The 21,650-nt window shown below is 31.7% G+C and overlaps 1 protein-coding gene across 6 annotated transcripts in view; it reads left to right on the forward strand.

Moving 5' to 3' along the window:
• CNKSR2 (connector enhancer of kinase suppressor of Ras 2) overlaps nucleotides 1–21,650 on the forward strand; it is a 287,398-nt gene that overhangs the window by 63,684 nt on the left and 202,064 nt on the right. For all 6 annotated transcript variants that reach the window (XM_081278357.1, XM_081278358.1, XM_081278359.1 and 3 more), the window contains exon 4: nucleotides 278–365. In XM_081278357.1, the coding sequence (XP_081134483.1) occupies nucleotides 278–365 (88 nt within the window). The remainder of the gene's footprint in view (nucleotides 1–277; nucleotides 366–21,650) is intronic.

Raw genomic sequence — 21,650 nt, forward strand, 5'->3', positions numbered from 1 at the left:
GACCTTAAAAGAAGAAAGAAGTATCAAAGAAGTTCTAAGTATTAAGAACTTTAAAATTGGGAAATTGATAACAAATATTACTTTTCTAGAATTTGATTATTTTCCAAAAGTTCTTACAATGTTTTTCTTTAAATAAAATACCAAATATCATTTTATTAATATGCAAGCTTTAGAACAATTCACTTTTTATTATTCAAAATCTTATCTTGGGCTATTGCATTTTGGTACTTTTGAAAAGCTATTCCTAGTAATCACAAATTTCCATTTCTCTTTGTAGGTCACCATTTGCTGCTGTGACAGACTATTCAGTTACAAGGAACAATGTCATACAGCTCTGCTTGGAATTAACAACAATTGTGCAACAGGTATTAGCTGACAAACTTTCCTTCTGTTAATTTCTTAGCAATTTCATATTTTAATAATGACAGTATTCTATTTACCAAGAGCTTGTAAAATAGTTGTTTCAAAGTTTCTGAATCAAAGACAAATGTTCTAAAGAAACCAAATATATCGTTATTTATTGGAAAACTATGCATATGGCTCAATAAATAGGGATTTTGTTTATCTGAAGATATAAAAATAATTTTAACTTTCAAATAAATTATTATAATAAGGTCATAATGTCTATTCATCTCACACTTAGCATGTGGGTGACTAAACTCTGTTGCTTTTTGTAAAATGGAATTACCCCATTTAGATTATAGTCTCGGATTTTTACTCTAAAACACTATTGGTTTCATTTATTTATGCCCATATAAACAAATATATGTAATAGCTTTTAATGATAATATAACTACCTGAACTTTTTTTTTTACTTTGGATATCATCTAAGCCAGGAATCCCAAAATCAAATGCCTTCAGGAGTCCAGAAGCTAATGTAAATGTTTGAGTCAATCCTGATGTAAGACAGAGAGAAATTGTAGAAACTGAAGTGAATTGACTACTAGATATTCTGCAAAAATGTTTAAATCTAATAAAAAATACTTCTGAGAGGTCTCAGGCCTGTAACCACCACTCTTTATAAATCTTATGTCAGTTTATTGCTGCTGCTGCTGCTTTCTCAGAATACTATTACCAATGACGGAGACATAGGGATGGCAGAGGATAATGTAAGATGATAAAAAATTATTAACTAAATTAGGGAAACTGGTGGTTTAATTTATCATTCTGCTTGTCCTTCATGACCAGGGATAATTGTAACTTTCTTATATTGGCTCTATTTTCTCTAAGAAATAAGAAATTTTTACTAATGGAGACATAAATCCTTCAGTATATTTTTGTTGTACTGTACAGATTTTATTTGTACCCTATATAAGAAACTGCAGGTTTTCAGACTTTTTTTCTTTTAGCGTGGAGATTAACTTTGTGACTTTTAATTGTGGAACATGTCAGGCATTCATCAGAATTAAATCATGGCAGTGAGATGTTAGCCAAAGAGACATTCATGAAGATGGTAAATATTTTATTAGCTTTGAAGTACCCTAATAGTCTAACTCTACACTTCAATTTTGATAGCAATAAACTTAGTTTCTGGGTTTCAAAGATCTCAATGGATGATGGAGAGAAGAGTAATATTTTGGGGAAAAAGTTAGCAAATGTTTTCTGTAAAGAGCCATTTAAGTCTTTATAAGCCATATAGTTATCTGCCACAATTACTTACCTCTCTTATAGAAAACCAACAGCCAGACAGGTATGAATGAATTAATGTTACAATAAAAATTGTTTTACAAATATAGACAGCAAGTCAAATCTGGCACATGAGCCATAATTTACTGAAACATTTTTTAGAACAATGCTATTCCAGTGGGACCAGTAGTAATGTCATCACGTGGAAACGTGTTAGAAATTCGGATTCTTAGAACCACTTCAAATGTACTATAAGCAGGGCCCAGGAACCTGCATGTTTGCCAGTTTTCATACACTGATCTAGAGCACAGAGATGGAAACAATAATATAATTTATGGACAATTTTTTGTACTGAATTATCAGTAGCATTTCTTTAAAAATCTATTTCCTAAAGCTTCACTTTTTTGAGGCATTAAATTTGATCAGAGATTTAGGGTGTGGATAACAGATTATTAATTTCTTTCTTTTTACTATGAGAGAAAGAAATTCGACTTAAAGAGTACATGACATTTACACCATAATCATTCATAGCATCTTAATATTGGGTATGTGATCAGTAGTAATCTATGTATAAATAATAATAACAGTAATTATTAATGTCATTACATGATAAAATCTGTGCTACCCATATTATTTATAATATTTAAGCTTTTTTATTTATATATAAGACACAAGACAATTGACATGCTATGAAATTAAGCCAAAGAATTAACAATTTGATAATTTCAATATTTTATATAGAAAGGAAACTCATTGTTACAAAAGCATTGTTATTCCTATAAGAAACCAATCAATGTGATGTTAACTTCAAAATAATTTTAAGTATATTTATGGTATGAAAGTAGGTGATTTTAATTTTTTGTGTCTCCTTGGGACGTCTGGAGCTAGAAATCAGTTTAAGATTTACTTTTGAGTTAAATGCTGATACTTTGTTGACTTATAAACCAAGACTGTACTTCTAAATGGCACATGTAAGTTTTCTTGGAAATCCTGAAGGAGAGTATCTGCGATTTTATTGTTACTTAATTCATATCTACTTAATGTTTTACCATATTAAAAAGGGATAAACAAAATGATCTTTAAAAAAAGTTACCTTCCTTTTAACTCATACATAGATTGAAGTCAAAAGTGGAGTGTTTCTATTCCTAGGACTCAAAGGTAGCAGAACATACCTTTGTCACTAATCTTCAACTCTTGAGAAAAATAGCTGAAATCATTTTTGGTGAATTAAGAACTTCTGTAGAGACATAAACAGTTATGGAAGTACAGTTTATGTCAGATGTGACTAGCCCACACATTGTGCAGTTATAAGAACCTACCATCTAACTAAGAAGTGATTCAGTTTTTCTTATTTCTGGAATGTATGAATGCCTGCTATTGACAACTACTTTATAGAAAACAAAACCCACTCTTATATTGCTCCTAGAGACTTATTTATTTTCTCAAAAGGACCTTTTCATAGCTGCACTGTTTAGCTCAACATTCTCTTTAAGAATTTTATTTTAAGATAGAAATAGGTTTAAATTTTGTTATTTACAGGTCAGGAAACATTAGGTAAAATAGAAAGAATGCTTTTACAGGTTGAATTTTAGGTACATTCGTTTTTAGTCAAACATGGAATTATTAAAATACTGCACATGTACTCAGAATACAGAAAGACTTTCTGTACCCTCTATCCACTGTATACTCTGTCTTGAAGAGATTCCATGCCCTTCTTAGAACATTCTGTTCTACATTACCTCTGTTTTTTTTGTAATTTAGTGGTCATGACATTTCTCACAGTTACTTCTACCTGATTCTCATTTTTCCAACACATTTCCTATTCAGTGTTTCACCTTTAAGATAGTTTCGTACAAAAACTTCTGTACATGGCTATTCTTTATTCTTGCCTTGCCTACTCCATCCCAACTTATACCTGGAGCAAAGTCTCAGTTCTTACTTTAACTATGTCTTTTTGTTATACTTTAAAGGAAATATTAGATGCAAATTTCTCGTAAGAAACTATGTTTTATGACATCCTGATTTAATCTACTTAAATATAAAAGTAAGTAACTATATAAACAATCACTTTCAGATTAGTCATTCTCAAATCCATGCTCCAGTTTTGTCACTTTCATCAATATTCCACTATTTCCAAACTGATTACACACTTCTCTCTTTGAAATTCAAAGGGATCAACATATGATTCTAGCATAACTTTGGTTTTATCTTCTAGTACTCCTAGGCATCTTAATTGTAGTCTAGGTCATGTGAATGACATATCATCAGTAAAATAGATCTTAAGGTTTCTTTTTTATGTTGACACCTCTGCAGAATATACCCCATTTATCTGTTTATCTCTGACTATTAAAATTATGTCCCAGTTTTAAAACTATTAGGAAGTACAATTTCATTTGTGAAACTTTTCCAATTTCCCAAAACTGATTGTACCATTCCCCCTCTTTTGACTGTTTATATTTAATGGTATTATTGATATGGTTGGAATTACAAATAGTACTTTTCTGTTTGTCCTCTTTTCCTATCTATTCTTGAGACATAAATATATATGTTAATTATTTTTTTACAATTCCATTTTGTTTCCTTTGTTGACTTTATAATTTGTTGTCATGTGAGAGCCAGAGAAGAGTCCCTTAACCTTAATTTGCATGGCTATGAATAATAATTTTCTCATTTCATTAGATTATGAACTCAAATACAGAAGCACTTTCTTACTAATTTTCAAATATAGTAGGTGACATTGTAGATACTTTTTCATATTTGTTAAAATAAATTGACCTGAACAATGTTATTCCCTTCAATTTGTACATGCTCTTTTCTCTCCTTTGAAATTAAATGCTTGAATTATTACTCATTTTTGTTTCCTCTCTCATGTAAACCTTCAGTTTTGTTTCTGCTTTTAATGTAAAGAACTTCAGAAATAATCATCATTTTACATCTCTATTCATTAGTTAAAATGAGAGTACTGATCCTCATAACCATTTTTCAAGCCTACAGTGATAGTGACTACATCTTTCTGAAACATTGTACATATCTATAATGCTAACAGAACATATCTTTTGGAACAAATTTAATTATAGGCATAATACATTAGTACTTATGTATCATCTCTTAAATAATCTATTGTTCTACTTTTATGTTATGTCATTTCAGCACTAAAATTTTCTAGGCTCTGTGGTCTGTTGCTACCCAGAGTAGCAATAGGAATGTAGCTCAATTAATTTAGACTCTACTTTTCTGAATTTTTCCAATTTCCTAAAATGAATTTGAGTTATCAGAATTTTTTTTTCAAAATGAATGTTGTGTACATTGGAGAAATGTTGCTTCGAGAAAAGACCACAGCATAGACAAATATTTAAATTATATTTTGATGTGAATTACATAACTTACAAATAGTTAATGTCCATCTGATCATCTAATTCAGCCTTTATATACATGGTAATCAGTCCATTTGTTTGGAATTGTATGACATTTATGAAGACAGGAATTAAACTTAAGCTGCCAGTTAAAGAGGCCAATATAAAGAATATAGATTTTTAAAAAAGTATCTAGGGCACACATTTATTACCAGGTTTTTAAGAAATCTCATCTGAACAGTTATGATGATAGTTATGCTTTGAAATATGCTGTGCTTCAAATTATTTTTCACTCAACTTTAATTATTTTTATTCCCTTTGCAGCAAGAAGAGACGATCAATATCTAAAAATAAATTGCCACAAATGGCTTTTCTCCCCCCTCTTAACACAAAGGGGTGGTACTATGAAGTATAAAGTGCTTTTTTATATTGGTCACTTATATTTAAAATAACACTACAATTAGAAGAAAAAGAGATCAGTTTCCTTTAAAAAAAACACCATTTGGAAGAATGTATTTAATCTGCTTTATCTATTTTACTTATTCCCAGTTGTGATGGTTTGAGATCAGGATATTTGAAGTTCTTTTAAAGAGATTCACCTCCAACATTTTCCTCCCCACATAAAATTGGATATAATAGCACTGTTGAGAAAGAAGGAAACTGATTTTAAAATCTTAAGTGGAAAAATTTCTCACAAATGACTGAAGCCTCATTTAGGGCACTGTCAGCAACTGAATCAGAAAATGAGACAGGTACCCACGCATTCTTGTCAGCATTGATATAATTGCCATGATGTGTGTCTTAATGGATATCAGCATAACTTAAAATTATTCTACTGTGCCATTTTTATGTTTTCCACTTCAGACACAAAAAAATGATGTATTGGATTGTCACTCGTTAAAGAAATTAGGCTAAAAGTGTTGGTTTGAAAGGATAAGCTTTGGTGAAGCTTAGAATACTTAGTATAGGGGACAAGGATGGAAACAGGTAGTCTTGGAAGACTTGAAACTCAGCCCTTTTACCTCATGATCATTTTATATTGGAGAAGCCATGTCATTGCTTGCAACGTCTATAAAAAGAAATAATGATACCTACTTTAATTTATTGCATGTATAAAAAGAAATATCTGCTTTAAATTTATTGCAAGAATCAAATTAGGTATATTTGAAAATGGCTCACAACGTGAAATGAAAACTGAAAAGAAAGTATTGTCATAAAATGACTGAGAAATAAGGAGAGAGGATAAAAGGAAGTAGCATAATTACATTTTTAAAAAGATGAATGTGTAGTTTTTTTTTTTCTCCATTTGGTGTTTGTTATTTTTCTTGAGCTGCATTTACAGTTAAATCTGAATTACATGATGAGGGAATGATTTCAACATGTGACACATTTGTTTTTTTTTTTTTTTACTCAAATAAGTAATTTTATTTTATTTTTTTAATTGGTTGTTCACAACATTACAAAGCTCTTGACATATCATATGTCATACATTAGATTGAAGTGGGTTATGAACCCCCAATTTTACCCCAAATGCAGATTGCAGAATCACGTCAGTTACACATCCACAATTTTACATAATGCCCTATTAGTAATTGTTGTATTCTGCTACCTTTCCTATCCCCTACTATCCCCCCTCCCCTCCCCTCCCATCTTCTCTCTCTACCCCATCTACTGTAATTCATTTCTCTCCTTGTTTATTTTCCCATTCCCCTCACAACCTCTTATATGTAATTTTGTATAGCAATGAGGGTCTCCCTCCATTTCCATGCAATTTCCCTTTTCTCTCCCTTTCCCTCCCATCTCATGTCTCTGTTTAATGTTAATCTTTTCTTCCTATTCTTCCTCCCTACTCTGTTCATAGTTGCTCTCATTATATCAAAGAAGACATTTGGTATTTGTTTTTTAGGGATTGGCTAGCTTCACTAAGCATAATCTGCTCTAGTGCCATCCATTTCCCTGCAAATTCCATGATTTTGTCATTTTTTAGTGCTGCGTAATATTCCATGGTGTATAGATGCCACATTTTTTTTATCCATTCATCTATTGAAGGGCATCTGGGTTGGTTCCACAGTCTAGCTATTGTGAATTGTGCTGCTATGAACATCGATGTGGCAGTATCCCTGTAGCATGCTCTTTTAAGGTCTTCAGGGAATAGTCCGAGAAGGGCAATAGCAGGGTCAAATGGTGGTTCCATTCCCATCTTTCCCAGGAATCTCCAAACTGCTTTCCAAATTGGCCGCATTCAACTGTTAAATACAGAGTGAAAACTTCCTTCTAAAATTCAACTTCTAGCAATATGCTTTGTCTCCTCTAAACTGTATTTTTGCTTTCTTATTTGCTTATTCATTTTCAGTCTTTTTAGATTTATTTTCTGTGTCCTTGGGTATCACTTGTTGTCTGAATAGGGTTGGAAGTATTTTACAGAAATCTGTCCCAACCTAGTCATACAGAAACAACTAGACCAAAGTGCTTGGGTCTTTTTCTATAAGAAATGTATTTACTTAAATTGTTATTTTGACTTTCTGACAATTCCTTTATTTTACTTTGTTCCATATTTACCTATTAGAGATATTTCATTTCTTTCTAACAATTATTCATTAAAATAGAAAAAGTATTCTTTAACTATCAATATTGAAAATGTTTATTTTGATGGAAAATATCTCTAAATTATGTATATGTGCTTTCTAATTATTTTTGTTACCTTTATAATACTTTAAATACAAAGAATAAAAGTTAAACATATAAGCATTCTCTGTATATGAATTTTTTTAAAAAATATTTATTTATTTTAGTTTTCGGCAGACACAACATCTTTGTTTGTATGTGGTGCTGAGGATCGAACCCGGGCCGCACGCATGCTAGGCTAGCGCGCTACCGCTTGAGCCACATCCCCAGCCCCTCTGTATATGAATTTTTAAATAAAAACAAATAATCATATTGAGTGTAAGCCCTTCTTAAATGTGTTCCTGATTGAATTTAATCTAAACACTGTATATTTTTAATCTTAGGTTGTCATTTACTCAAGGTAAATACTTGAGAAAAAGTGAGAGCTTTACTGTGACTTGTTCAATCAAAATTTGTGGTTTAAATTCTTAAAGCACATATTTGTAAATACTAAAAAAAATTGCAAAATTTTGTAAAAATAAATACCTAGGAGTTATTTTCAAAATTTCATTAAGGATTTATTTATTCGGGGAAATTTGTTCTGTAAATTTATTTACAATAGCTTGTTATATTTAACTTAACTATATTCCATCTGTGTGAATACTACTTCCTTTCACTGGCATTTCATATCATTTATTTTGGCATTTTATGGCAAAATTATGTGGAATTTAACATGAAATAGAAGATTGAGTTTATTATTCTGCCTCTGCTTTTAGATGAAAGCTATGAACTTGAACCAGTTATATCTCTGATCATTTTTACCTACATCTCTGAAAGTTGATCATACCCTATTGGATCATTGTAGGGTTGTTGTAAAGACTGAAAACTATTTTAGCCTACTATCTATAATTTAGTGGAAATTTAATAAATGACTATTAGAGTTATCTTATGTAGCAAAAGAGCTTTTGGAAACACTAAACTCAGCTATGTTCTTGCTCCACAAAAAATTAAAGGAGTGATACTCTGCTTGCTTTTGGTATTGAGTGGCAATGAAAAATGACCTATGAACATATATTAATACACCATAGTGAGTCCTACCATCTTATACATCCATAAGAATAAGGTCCTAATTAGAATAAGATATATTCCGTGTTTGTATAATCATATCAAAATGAATTCTACTGTCATATGTAACTAACTAAATAAATAAATAAAATGAAGGATTGAAAAAAAGATTTTGGTTTAATTTGGGATATTCTTTAGATTTTAACACAAATTGATTACTGTTCTTCATATTATGAAATGTATTTTGTAATACCCATGTTCAAATGTAATGCAAAAGTTAATTTGAGTTGACTGTGAACTTGCCATCTCTTTCCACATGTACAAATAACCTAGAGTTAAAAATAGAAAGCTCAAAACATGTAAAGACAAAAGCAGTATATTATAATCCTATAGAATGTGTGTTTTAAAAGGGATATTAAGATCAAGTAATAGTTAAATAGATTCAGTGATGTAAAGTGGGAGCAGGAATTGTACTGGAGTAGGCAGAGTATATATTCTTATGGTTCATATAGTGTTAAAGTATACAAAATGCCCATCCAGGATAGTCTGACAGTCATTTCAAACACAACTTTAAATACTAATTTTTCTGTATACTCAGGGTTAGTGTTTAAGCCTTCTTGAGCCAGACATTCTAGGTGACCTAAAAATTGAATTGGGGCTCTTGGGATGAAAATTGGGGCATTTCAGACCAAAACCAGGGCAAGTCTTATATATAATTTTTATACAATATGAATTACTTAGTATACCCATGTAGGCTATATGAGAATTCTCTTTTTCCATATACTTTCTATTTAAAATAATTTACTTTTAGTTCAGTGCAATTATACTTTGTTCTTTAAGTGTGCCTTTAAGCTGTCTTAACCATGAAGAAACAATTCTAATATCTTTTAAAATTTTTATATGATCCTACTCTAGGGAACCAAATGTTAGATATAGAACTATTAGAAATAATACTCAAATAATTTGAAGTCTTTCTCTGAAAACACATAAAAACTAAAAATATAGACAGTTTACAAACTTATAGTATGTTACATACACACACATACACACACACACACACACACACACACACACACACACACCTGTATCTTCTCAAAGGCCTTTGTATAATGAGAATTTTTTTTATTTATTTATTTTTATGTGGTGCTGAGGATCGAACCCAGTGCACCTCACACGTGCTAGACAAATGCCCTACCACTGAGCTCCAGCCCCATCCCTACATTGCTTATTTGATTTCCTCCTTAAAGACAGCTGCTTTTGTGGAGCTCATAGGTTTTTTTTTTGTTTGTTTGTTTTGTTTTGTTTTGCCATTTTTTTTATTGGTTGTTCACAACATTACAAAGCTCTTGACATATCATATTTCATACATTAGATTGAAGTGGGTTATGAACTCCCAATTTTACCCCAAATGCAGATTGCAGAATCACGTCAGTTACACATCCACATTTTTACATAATGCCCTATTAGTAATTGTTGTACTCTGCTACCTTTCCTATCCCCTGCTATCCCCCCTCCCCTTCCCTCACATCTTCTCTCTCTACCCCATCTACTGTAATTCATTTCTCTCTTTGTTTATTTTCCCATTCCCCTCACAACCTCTTATATGTAATTCTGTATAACAATGAGGGTCTCCCTCCATTTCCATGCAATTTCCCTTTTCTCTCTCTTTCCCTCCCATCTCATGTCTCTGTTTAAAATTAATCTTTTCTTCCTGCTCTTCCTCCCTACTCTGTTCATAGTTGCTCTCATTATATCAAAGAAGACATTTGGTATTTTTTTTTAGGGATTGGCTAGCTTCACTAAGCATAATCTGCTCTAGTGCCATCCATTTCCCTGCAAATTCCATGATTTTGTCATTTTTTTAGTGCTGCGTAATATTCCATGGTGTATAGATGCCACATTTTTTTTATCCATTCATCTATTGAAGGGCATCTGGGTTGGTTCCACAGTCTAGCTATTGTGAATTGTGCTGCTATGAACATCGATGTGGCAGTATCCCTGTAGCATGCTCTTTTAAGGTCTTCAGGGAATAGTCCGAGAAGGGGAATAGCAGGGTCAAATGGTGGTTCCATTCCCATCTTTCCCAGGAATCTCCAAACTGCTTTCCAAATTGGCCGCACCAATTTGCAGTCCCACCAGCAATGTACAAGAGTACCCTTTTCTCCACATCCTCGCCAGCACTTGTTGTTTGACTTCATAGTGGCTGCCAATCTTACTGGAGTGAGATGGTATCTTAGGGTGGTTTTGATTTGCATTTCTCTGACTGCAAGAGATGGTGAGCATTTTTTCATGTACTTGTTGATTGATTGTTAATGAGAATGTTTTAATCAGAATAGATATAAATGTGCATCTTCATTCATTATATTTTTAAAAGAAACCTATTATTGACAGCTATATATTTTCTGAAGACTCAGAATGAAAAGATAAAAGTGAATCATTGTATGCTAAGACTTTATTTAGCAAAGGAATATTTGGAACATGAGAAGTAAAAATTTCTTACCCTTCTATCTTTTTGACACTAGTCTGGCTGTGAACAGAATTACTGTCTGTTACATAAAAATGGATGATGAAATAGATTACTTCTACATGTTTATTTTTGTACTGATGTAGACTGTACTTCATGTTATCTGTGTCATCCTCCCAAAACATTTTTAAAGCTGTAGATATTATCACCATCAGTAATCACAGAAGGAAAATAGATGAGATATACCAAATTTAATTAAGTTCTTTTAGATAGCAAATGTCAAGATATTATTTCTTAGATATCTGCTGCCTTCAATAGATTACATTTTAAATTTTATGTAATATTTTATATATACCAAAGGATGTATGTAGCATATGTATTTATGTATGTTATAGAGCATAACAATTAGTATGCATGAATCTGTCTTCAAATTTAATAACTAGGATATTGCCAACTTCGATTTAATTATACTGAGCTTCCCTCACATCTCAGCAACCTTCGTCCTCTCAGGGTGTTTATCTTTCATTTTTTCTTAAAATAGTTTCATATACTTCTCTAAACATTTAATTATGGTTGTCTTTGAGCGTTATAAAAATGGTATCACTCTTGCTTTTTTCACTTGATGTATTTTGAAATTAATCTCTACTTGGTTCTATAGCAGTAGTTCATTCATTTTTACTGCAAATGAGATTGCATTATGTGCATATACTCCAAAATATATACTATCCTAACCACAAACATTTGGAGATATATGTATTTTTTCACTATATACCAAGGAGTGTAATTGCTAGGTTATAGTTTGCACTTGCTCACCTTTACAGTTGCACCACATCATGTTCTCAAAATATTATTGTTTATTATGTTTTGTACTTCAATATCTATCTACTCCTGAATTATTTTATTTTCGTTAGTTATATTATATAGCTCATCTTTCAAAAGGCTTTTATAATTTCCTCACAAAGACTCTAAGAAAGAACTTTACCATTATTTCTGTGGTATGTGTATAAACAGATGTAGAAAGGTGTGTTAGTCAATTCTTGAACCTCATAGGTAATAAAATAAACTTCAGAAGAAAATTCCTCATATACTACCATTTGTGATATACTGTTATGACTCCTTTTAAAGTGAAAAGTAATACTAATCCATTTAAAAAAGATTTGCTGTGACAGATTTGGTGAAAGCAGGAAAAATCCTCTTACACCTCTGTGTCTCCAGTGCCTGGCAAACAAGTGTTGAAAGAATAAAGGAATTAATTTTCCCCTTAAAAACACCAAAAAGTATTACAGAAATTTTGATTTAGCTCCTGAAACTCACTGTGATACAGATAAATGACCTAAAAAGAACTAACTGGATGGGCTGGGGTTGTGGCTCTGCAGTAGAGCACTTGCCTAGCGTGTGTAAGGCCCTGGGTTCAATCCTCAGCACCACATATAAATAAATAAACAGAATAAATATATTGTGCTCAACTACAACTAAAAAATAAATATATTTTTAAAACTAACTGGAAAATACTAATTTTTCAAAGATGATGAAATGCATATATGTCATGATTATTACAAATACAAAAATGTTACTTTTTCCTCTTCTTTTTTTTAATGTTACTTTTTCCTCTTCTCCTTTTATTTATTGTACCTCCAGGAAAGTGGGCTAGGAGAAAACATTGGCAAAGCACCAATCTCTCCATAATGAGTTGAGGACTGACAAGAACAGGAATACTGTGGAGAGGACTAGAGGCTCAGAGAAGAGGCTAGGTTTAGACCTAGAAAAGTTCCCCATTTTGTTCAGTCTGCTTTCCACTCTACCCAAATCAATTCGTGTGTGTTTCTGAACATCATCTAGAATGCATTTGTAGCCTAGAAATTCCAATTTTGATCTCATGTCAAATTTGGCAATCTGATCCATAAATGAATATAGAATATAATGTCATTGAACAATGTAATGCCAGTTAGAGTGGGAGTTATAAAAAGAATCTGAGAGTCAAAAGATTCAATTAGATAAGTTTATTGGTCTGGTACTATAAATATTTTCTTCAGTACGTAGCTCCTGTGTAAGTAGTGTGCCAAAGTTTTTATTTTAGCTTTTTTAGAAATGTCTATTGTCATCCAGGCATGTTGGTGCATGCCTATAATCTCAGCAGCCCAGGACACTGAGGCAGGAGGATCTCAAGTTCAAAGCAAGCCTCAGTAACTTAGGGAGGCCCTAAGCAACTTAGCAAGACCCTGTCTCAAAATAAAATGGGCTGGGGATGTGGCTCAGTGGTTAAGCACCCCTGGGTTCAATCCCTGGTACCAAAAAAAAAATGTCTATTGTCATGCTTTTTAGCACGTATTAATACCTTAACTGTTAATTTCCTTTATAATGACTTACTGTTTTCTACCGCCCCTCCTTACCTTATTTAATATCTCACTAGACTTTCTGTTTTTTCTCACCTAAACTGTTTATATAAACATTCTTCTGCTCTGTTTACCCACAAAGGTTCTAAACTGTTAGAAATATATTCTTCCCTTTGCTCTTCAACCTACTTTTTTAATCCCATCCTTATTTGATATCATTTGGGCAAATACAGTCCCTCGTGACATTTGAAAATTATTAGCAAGAAAAGGAGCTCTGCAAAGTTTAAGAGGTACTCCTAACAACATTACTGTTTTGAAGTTCATAAAGTACTTTAATAACATTATTATATTTGTTCTTCACAGTAATCAAGTGTAGTAGGTAGACCAAGTATCATTATCTCAATTTTATAAGTGAGCAAATGGAAATTCAGAGAGGAAAAATGACATATTAAGTGACAAGGTTCAGTACATAGATCCAGATATTCTGTAATACTTTTACTCTTTGCTTCTCAAATGTGGCTTTATCTTAGAATCTGGTAAAGAGCTTTTTAAAATCATTGATACTTGGGCCCCATTCAAGATCTATTAAATTAGACTCTCTTGGGAAAGGGGACTTGGCATCAGTATTTTAAAAATAATAGCTTGAGTGATTATAATATGAAACCAAAGTTGATAACTACTGTATTTGTACTGATATTTTAGTGGGAGATATTTATGAGGTGGGATTAAAATGTATGTGATCAAGAAGTGTTTCCCAAAGAGTGATTCATGGACCATGACTCCACTGGAGAAAGAATATTAAAATGCAAATTTTCCAGACATTACCATAGGCCAAATGATTAAGAAGTGTGGATCTATGAAGTTCACTTATTTATAGGTGATATTAGCCCAGAGCCTATACATTAATAAAGCTGGCTGGTTGATGTTTTGAATTTACCACTGTAGTTATATGTGGCTCATAGTCCCTCTGCAATGAATAAATATTCAAAGGATTAGACTTGTTGTTTGAAACATCAAATGTTATTAAAATGATTATTATGCACTTGTAATAAGAGGGCAAGAGTGCTAATATATGAAATCAACAGATGGCCAGGAACTAGTTAGTAAAACAAGAATAAAACAATAATGGTTAATAAAGTTTAAAAAAAGTTTTAAGCATTCATTATAAACTATTGTGCCTAGATTATATCATTGATTATATAGTATGCCTTACATGAATTATGCATCATAGATTCTCATACCTACATAAAATGAAAGCAACAAACCAAAGAAAATATACAGCTAGTAGTTATAGGCACTGGTTTTCGAAGGCATTTTACCTCTGCTGAAGTAGTTTTTAATAACCTAGTTCCTTATGTTGGGACAGAATGACCACCAATATCAGGTAATTCAAATGAAATTATGCCCTAACACAAGTGAAATGATGACTTGAAATTGTAATTGACAGTAGCAGGTTAAATAACTGGTTGGAATTAAGCAATTGGGACAAGTGAGTATGAATCAAACTTATAAAATGAGATAAAAATTATCTATAAATACTATATGAGTAAAAGACAAGATTTGCATGAAGGTAGTAGAATGTATCCTTGTTGATTGTGGGTTACGATGTGTGAGGAATGACATCACACCTCTGAAAAACTAACATTCATATTTCTTTTTTTTTTCTTTTTTTTTTTTTTTAAAGAGAGAGTGAGAGAGGAGAGAGAGAGAGAAGAGAATTTTTAATATTTATTTTTTAGTTCTCGGCGGACACAACATCTTTGTTGGTATGTGGTGCTGAGGATCGAACCCGGGCCGCACGCATGCCAGGCGAGCGCGTTACGGCTTGAGCCACATCCCCAGCCCACATTCATATTTCTTAAAATGAAGATATACAACCTAGAAAATTTATTTCATTAAACTCTGCATTGATTAGATCACATGTATATCTGTCTTATTTTTCCCTTGTATTTATTTGGTGGAGGATTATATCATCCATGGTAAGATAGATTAGGCTGCAGTAACAAACAGCCTGAAAATGTTTGTGACTTTGAATAATACTCATATTCCATGCCCATGCTCCATGTCCATCCTAGGTTGCTATAGCTCTGCTCTATTTCCTCTTCACTTTATAACCTAGAAAGAAGGAGTAGCCTCTTGTATAACATTGCTAGTCATCATGGCCTAGGGAAAAGAGAGCATGGTGAACTCTGTATTGTTTTTTAAAACTTCTACCTGGAATTGAGGCATAGGTGTCTGCTCACATTTTATTGGTTAAAACAAGTTATGTATTTGTGACTGATTTCAGTGGCTCTCAGAATTTTACTTTTCCCTCAGAAAAAAAGTCAGTATATGTTTGGAAATAATACAATCTGCCACAGCGATAACTCTTGTGAAGAATTCCATGATAGCCTGATACTAGCAGCTTGAGGACAACAGTATTTTTTATTTGAACATAAAGAAAGAGACTAAATTATGTGGGAAATTTTTAAAAGTAAAAAAAAAACCTTGGTAAAGATTAGGTTCACAAATTTCTTTCTTCTCAGTAGTGTACGGTGTGTATGTATATGTGTGTACTGGTATTTTAAGGGCAATCTACTGAAATGTAGGTGGTAGTTTGGGTTGAGGAAGGGATAAATTACTTGTTGAATTTTGTCCAGTTGTAAAATTCTGGATCATAATCATTCAGTGTTAGTACCAGGAAACATTAAAAGGATACTCATTCAGTAGAATATCTCTTTTGAAGGTGTACCAAATTAAGCCTAGAAATTAGAATAGGATTATTGCTTGGACAATTTAGTGTTTAATGAGATTTAAATATCTTATCATCATCAATCTAAAAATAATTATTGAGTATATAAATATAGCTATTAGATCTAAAAATAACTATTGGATATAAATGGTACTTTTTTAAATATTGCAGTCACTGAAAAGAAATAGCTCTATTTTGTCTATAAGTATATAATCTAAATGGATAAAGAGACAAAGATATATGGGCTAATGAAATTTTTAAAGCAATACTAAGAATTTGTTTCAAATATATCATAACAGCTCTTACTTTCAGATAGCCAAGTGGATAATCTTGAGTTAAAGAATTAGCACTGACTTTATATTTTATTTGTGATGAAATGTGATATTTATTTTTGCTTTACTAAATTTGTCACAAAGGAAAGATTGTCTCTCATAACTTAGATCCTGTAGATTTTCTTTCCCATAGAATATCTCAGGTGGTCATTAAGTAATTTGAACATCTGAAAATTAGAGATGCTTTTTACTACAAAGAAATGTTAGTTTTGTTGTATGAATGTAGATTTTTGTGATATCTTCTTTTAATACAAATCTTTATGCAGAGAAAGCCTAATTTATTTTTGTTGAAAATAACTGCTGAGATTATGTAGATTAAAGTTTAAAACCATACTCACTTTTAAAACTGTGAAACTCAATCTATTTTTGTACAAAACGTAAGTGTGAAAAAACTAAATGTACTGTGCTAATTTGGTAATTCGAAATTTTGTTTTAAAAAATATGGGTTTGAATTTTTTCATTTTTATACTTTATCTGTAAAACCAATATAAAATATTTATTATCTAAAATGAAAGTAGGGAATAAATAGAATCAAATATTAAAAGTTCACATTAATTTTTATAGAGTATACAGAGCACCTTGAGAAATTAGACAACACATTAAAATATAGGGTTCCTTCTTTGAAAAATACTGATAGTGTAGTGGGAGAAATTAAGACTAGTTAACAAATATATGATGGAAACAAAATATGTACAATTAATAGTTATCTGGTAGGCCATTCAAAATCATTTGGGTCTTGGTTCAAGACATGTACAATAAAAAAAATAGTTTTATGGGAAATAGCTTATTGCTTCTTCATGCTGTCCAAACAAAGCTATTAAAGTTATAATGTCAGTATAATGAGTTTTCTGTTTGTTGGTACGTTGGAATTTTTATTTTGCTTAAGTCTCAGAACTTTGAACACTGGGCATTTGTTAGAGACCCATTTTACTGAAAAAAAAAATGGCTTCTTCCTTGTCTCCATCCCCAAGGGTCTATGTACTAAAAGATTAGTTTATGCACTTATACAACTATTGGGACATTAGTCTTTTGTTGTCAAGTGAAAGACTGTAATGATTATAATAAATGGGTTCATTTTTTATTGACTTAAGAATAAATGACAGTGGAATGCATTACAATTCTTTCAGTCCATGTTTATGTAGTTTACTATACATATATGTATTATTCACAAATAATAAATTCTTCTCAATTTTAGTTAATGACAAAACAGAACAGTAGTACAACAACAAGAAGGGATCCTAATTAGAATAAGTTACACTCCATATATATATAATATGTCAAATACACTCTACTGTCATGTATATCTACAAAGAACAAATAAAAAATGAATAAAAATTTTTCAAAAAGAAAAAAACAGCATGGAACTTAAATATAAGGATATAGGATTATAATAGAACAATTATCAAAGTTTGATATAGTGATCATATTAATCACTGCTTGAAAATTCTTGATGTATTATCTATCATAAGCCTCAATATAGAATTCATATTCCTTCCCTGACTTTCAAGGTAATGCATGAACACATTTCTTATGTCTGCCAAGTTCCTGTGGCACTATAGACCTTATTCTTACTACTACTGCCTTTTAATTTAAAAAAAAAATTGGTCTCTAAAACCTTCTCACATATTTTGCCCAAAACTCTTCTTTCACCTTTAACTCCTCTCATCCTTCTAACTTCAATTTACACATCACTTCTGGTGGGAAGTTTCCTCTAATCTCTCCAAAATATGACACTAGAGCCAAGTTAAGACATTTTAGATGTCTCAAGAGCTAAAAGTGGTACGTTTCTCACCATACTACTAAGTTATTCACAATCAACCTAATCAAATTGCTCTAACAAAGTCTAAAATTAGGTTTCTAATATATAGTAACTACAGTAATTTGATGATTTTTATATTTTGAAGTATTAGGTATCAGGTTCCTTTCATAAAGTGAAGTTTCTTTTTTTTGGCTGGTTAGTAGCAGTACATGCCATTATGTTTTTAACCAATTACAGAGCTAATTAAACATTGTTTTTATTTTTCTGTAAAGTGTCTATTTCACTAGACCTTAAATAATTTTATGGTAGGGGGCTTGCATGGATGTTGATAAATAAGTATTTGTTAAATGAAAGAAATCAATATTAATCTAGTTTTCTCATGGTATGCAATTACTTAGGCAAAGGACCTGCCTTCTCTAAGTTTATCCTTGGAGTTGAGAATTTCTGAACTGAAAGGAAATAAATGTCAGGTCCTTCTTGTGTTTCAGTCACTCTATAACAGTATAGGTCTTTGTATAACGTAATCATGAATATAAAAACTATGTCTAAGCTGGTGTAGTGATACATGCCTATAATACTAGCTACTCAGGAATCTGAGGAAGGAGGATGGATTACAAATTTGAGGTCAGCCTGGGCAATTTAGCAATACTCTCTCTCAAAGAAACAAAGTAGTCCTCAGCCCTCAAAATAAAATATAAATAAGGCTGAGCCAGACTAAGTGGCTCATGCCTGTAATACCAGTGGCTAGGAAGGCTGAGGCAGGGGGATCTCAAGGTCAAAGCCAGCCATAGCAACTTAGCAAGGCTCTAAGCAAGTTAGAGAGACCCTGTCTCTAAATAAAATAATTCTAAAAACGGCTGGGGATGTGGCTTAATGGTTAAGTGCCCCTGGGTTCAATTCTGGTACCAAAAAATAAAATAAGTAGGGCTAAGGATGTAGCTCAGTGGTAATTGCACCACTATAATCAATCCCCAGTACTGCAAAAAAGAAAAAAAATATTGTCTCTAAGAGAACAACTATTTGTATAATATTTCACAATTTACAAGGCATTTCTAAATACATCATCTCATTTGATCCTTATAATAAACTTTGGAAGTAGATATTTTCATCTCAGTTTTACATAATGGCAACAGACACAGACAGATTAAGTGATTTGCCCAGTTATGAGAATTTTAAAAGTATTAAATGCAAGCTTTAGAAAGCCTGAAAATCCATCTTATTTTTAATTTATTGATAATTAAATCAACAAATATTCTGTTAATCATTTGCTGTAACAATTTTGTATTACATTTACAAATTTTGCTTCAGAAATTTTCTATAATTTGGATACAAGGACTGAGTCATTTTTAATATAATAATAATATTTGCTTGACCTAGCCAATTGTAAATGAACTATACCCAAAGCCATTCTGTAATGAGGATTATCTTATGTAGCATATAGAATGAAAGAAAATCAGATATAAATTTTTGTAGAAAACCTTATCGGCAGAAATCTCCCTAATTCTTCTTTATTCCTCTTATCATATAACAACCAGAGGAATTGATATCAATGGTGCATTTGATCATAACACTTCTGCCTACATCTCTTCTGAAATCCCCACTTCATGTACAACATAAATAAATTCTTTAAGAATGGTTGAGTGCCAGCCTACCTTATTAATCTCCTATTTCAGTTTTTCTTACTTCACATTTTGAATTTAATAAGAACCAACTATGTCTAATTCCCTGCATACATCTGGTTCTCACCCCTATGCCTTTCTAACCATGTTGCTCCTTATCCCTTGAGTGTGCCTTACCCTATGCCTGGATAATCCCTGTTTATTCTTCCAGACTCTAATTATGCTTTCACTTTCACCTAAATGCCTTTCTCACTTCCTCAGACTGCTTATGTTGGTGGTCTTCTTTGCTTCCTTAGCATCTGCCTGCTTCTCTCTTTGTAGATATCAATTTACATTTTTACAGCCTTTTTGAGATATGATTGACAAAATTATATATATTTAAGGTATATGCATGATATTTTGATATATGTGTACATTGTGAAATTATTACCACAAACAAGCTAATTAATATGTCTATTACCACATAGTTACAAATGTGGGGTGGGTGATCTACCCTTTCAGTAAATTTTATGTATGCAGTACATTATTGTTGACTATGGTCACTATGCTGTGCATTAGGTCTCCAGAGTTGTTCATCTGGTGACTGAAATTTTGTACCTTTTGATTAGTATCATTCTCCCACCCCCTATTCCTGATAACCATCATTCCATTCTTTGTTACTATGACTTAAACTTTGTTTATTAGATTCCATATTGAGAATCATGAATTATTTGTCTTTTTATGTTTGGCTTATTTCACTTGGCATAACATACACCAGGTTCATCCATGTTGTCTCAAATGGCAAGATTTCCTTCTTTTTTAAGGCTGAATAATGTTTCCACACACATGTGCACTTGTGTATATATTACATTTTTAAAACATTTACCAATGTGAGACACGTAGGTTTTTTTCTTGTATCTTAGATATTGTGTATCTTGGTTGCAATGAATATGAGAGTACAGAAATCTCTTTGAAATAGTGATTTTATTTATTTTTATTTATTTACTTTGTTGGATATATACACAGAAGTGAGATTGCTGGATCATATGGTAGTTCTGTTTTTAACTATTTGAGCATCCTTACTGCTTTTTTCATATTGACTATACAAATTTACATTACTACCAACAATACCAACTTACATCCTCACCAACACTTATTATCTTTTGATTTTTTGATAATTGTCATCCTCACAGTTATGAGATGATATCTCATTTTGGTTTTGATTTGCGTTTCCTTGATTGTGAGTGATTTTGAGCATCTTTTCATATACATGTTGGCCAAAATATATCTTTGGCAAAATATCTCTTCAGGTCCTTTGCCCATTTTTAAATTAGGTTTATTTATTTTTTGCTATTGAGTTGTAAGTTCTTTTAAGATTTTGTATATTCCTTATTGGATATATGGTTTTCAAATATTATCATCTATTCCATTCTTTTGTTTTGTTGATTCTTTTGCTGTGCCAAAACTTTTTAGGTTGATATAGTCCCATTTGTTTACTTTTGCTTTTGTTGCCTGTGGCTACCAGTTTATATTGCATGCACAGTCGTGTGGGGTTTTTTCTTGCCATAATTTGAGCCATTTGTTACTTTTTCCCTTTAGAATTTTATTTCATTGTTTTTTTCACCCTCATATATTTTAGATTGTATGTGCATATTTTTCTCTAGACTACTAAATAAAATAATACATGACTTGACATAATGCTATGGTAAGAAGTCAATGATCAAGAAATGTGTGCCAAGTATAGGTCACATCACTACTGTGTTGTTAGGTAATTGACATTGATGT

This window comes from Spermophilus citellus (genome assembly GCF_964194105.1).
Source record: "Spermophilus citellus genome assembly, chromosome: X".
NCBI lineage: Eukaryota > Metazoa > Chordata > Mammalia > Rodentia > Sciuridae > Spermophilus > Spermophilus citellus.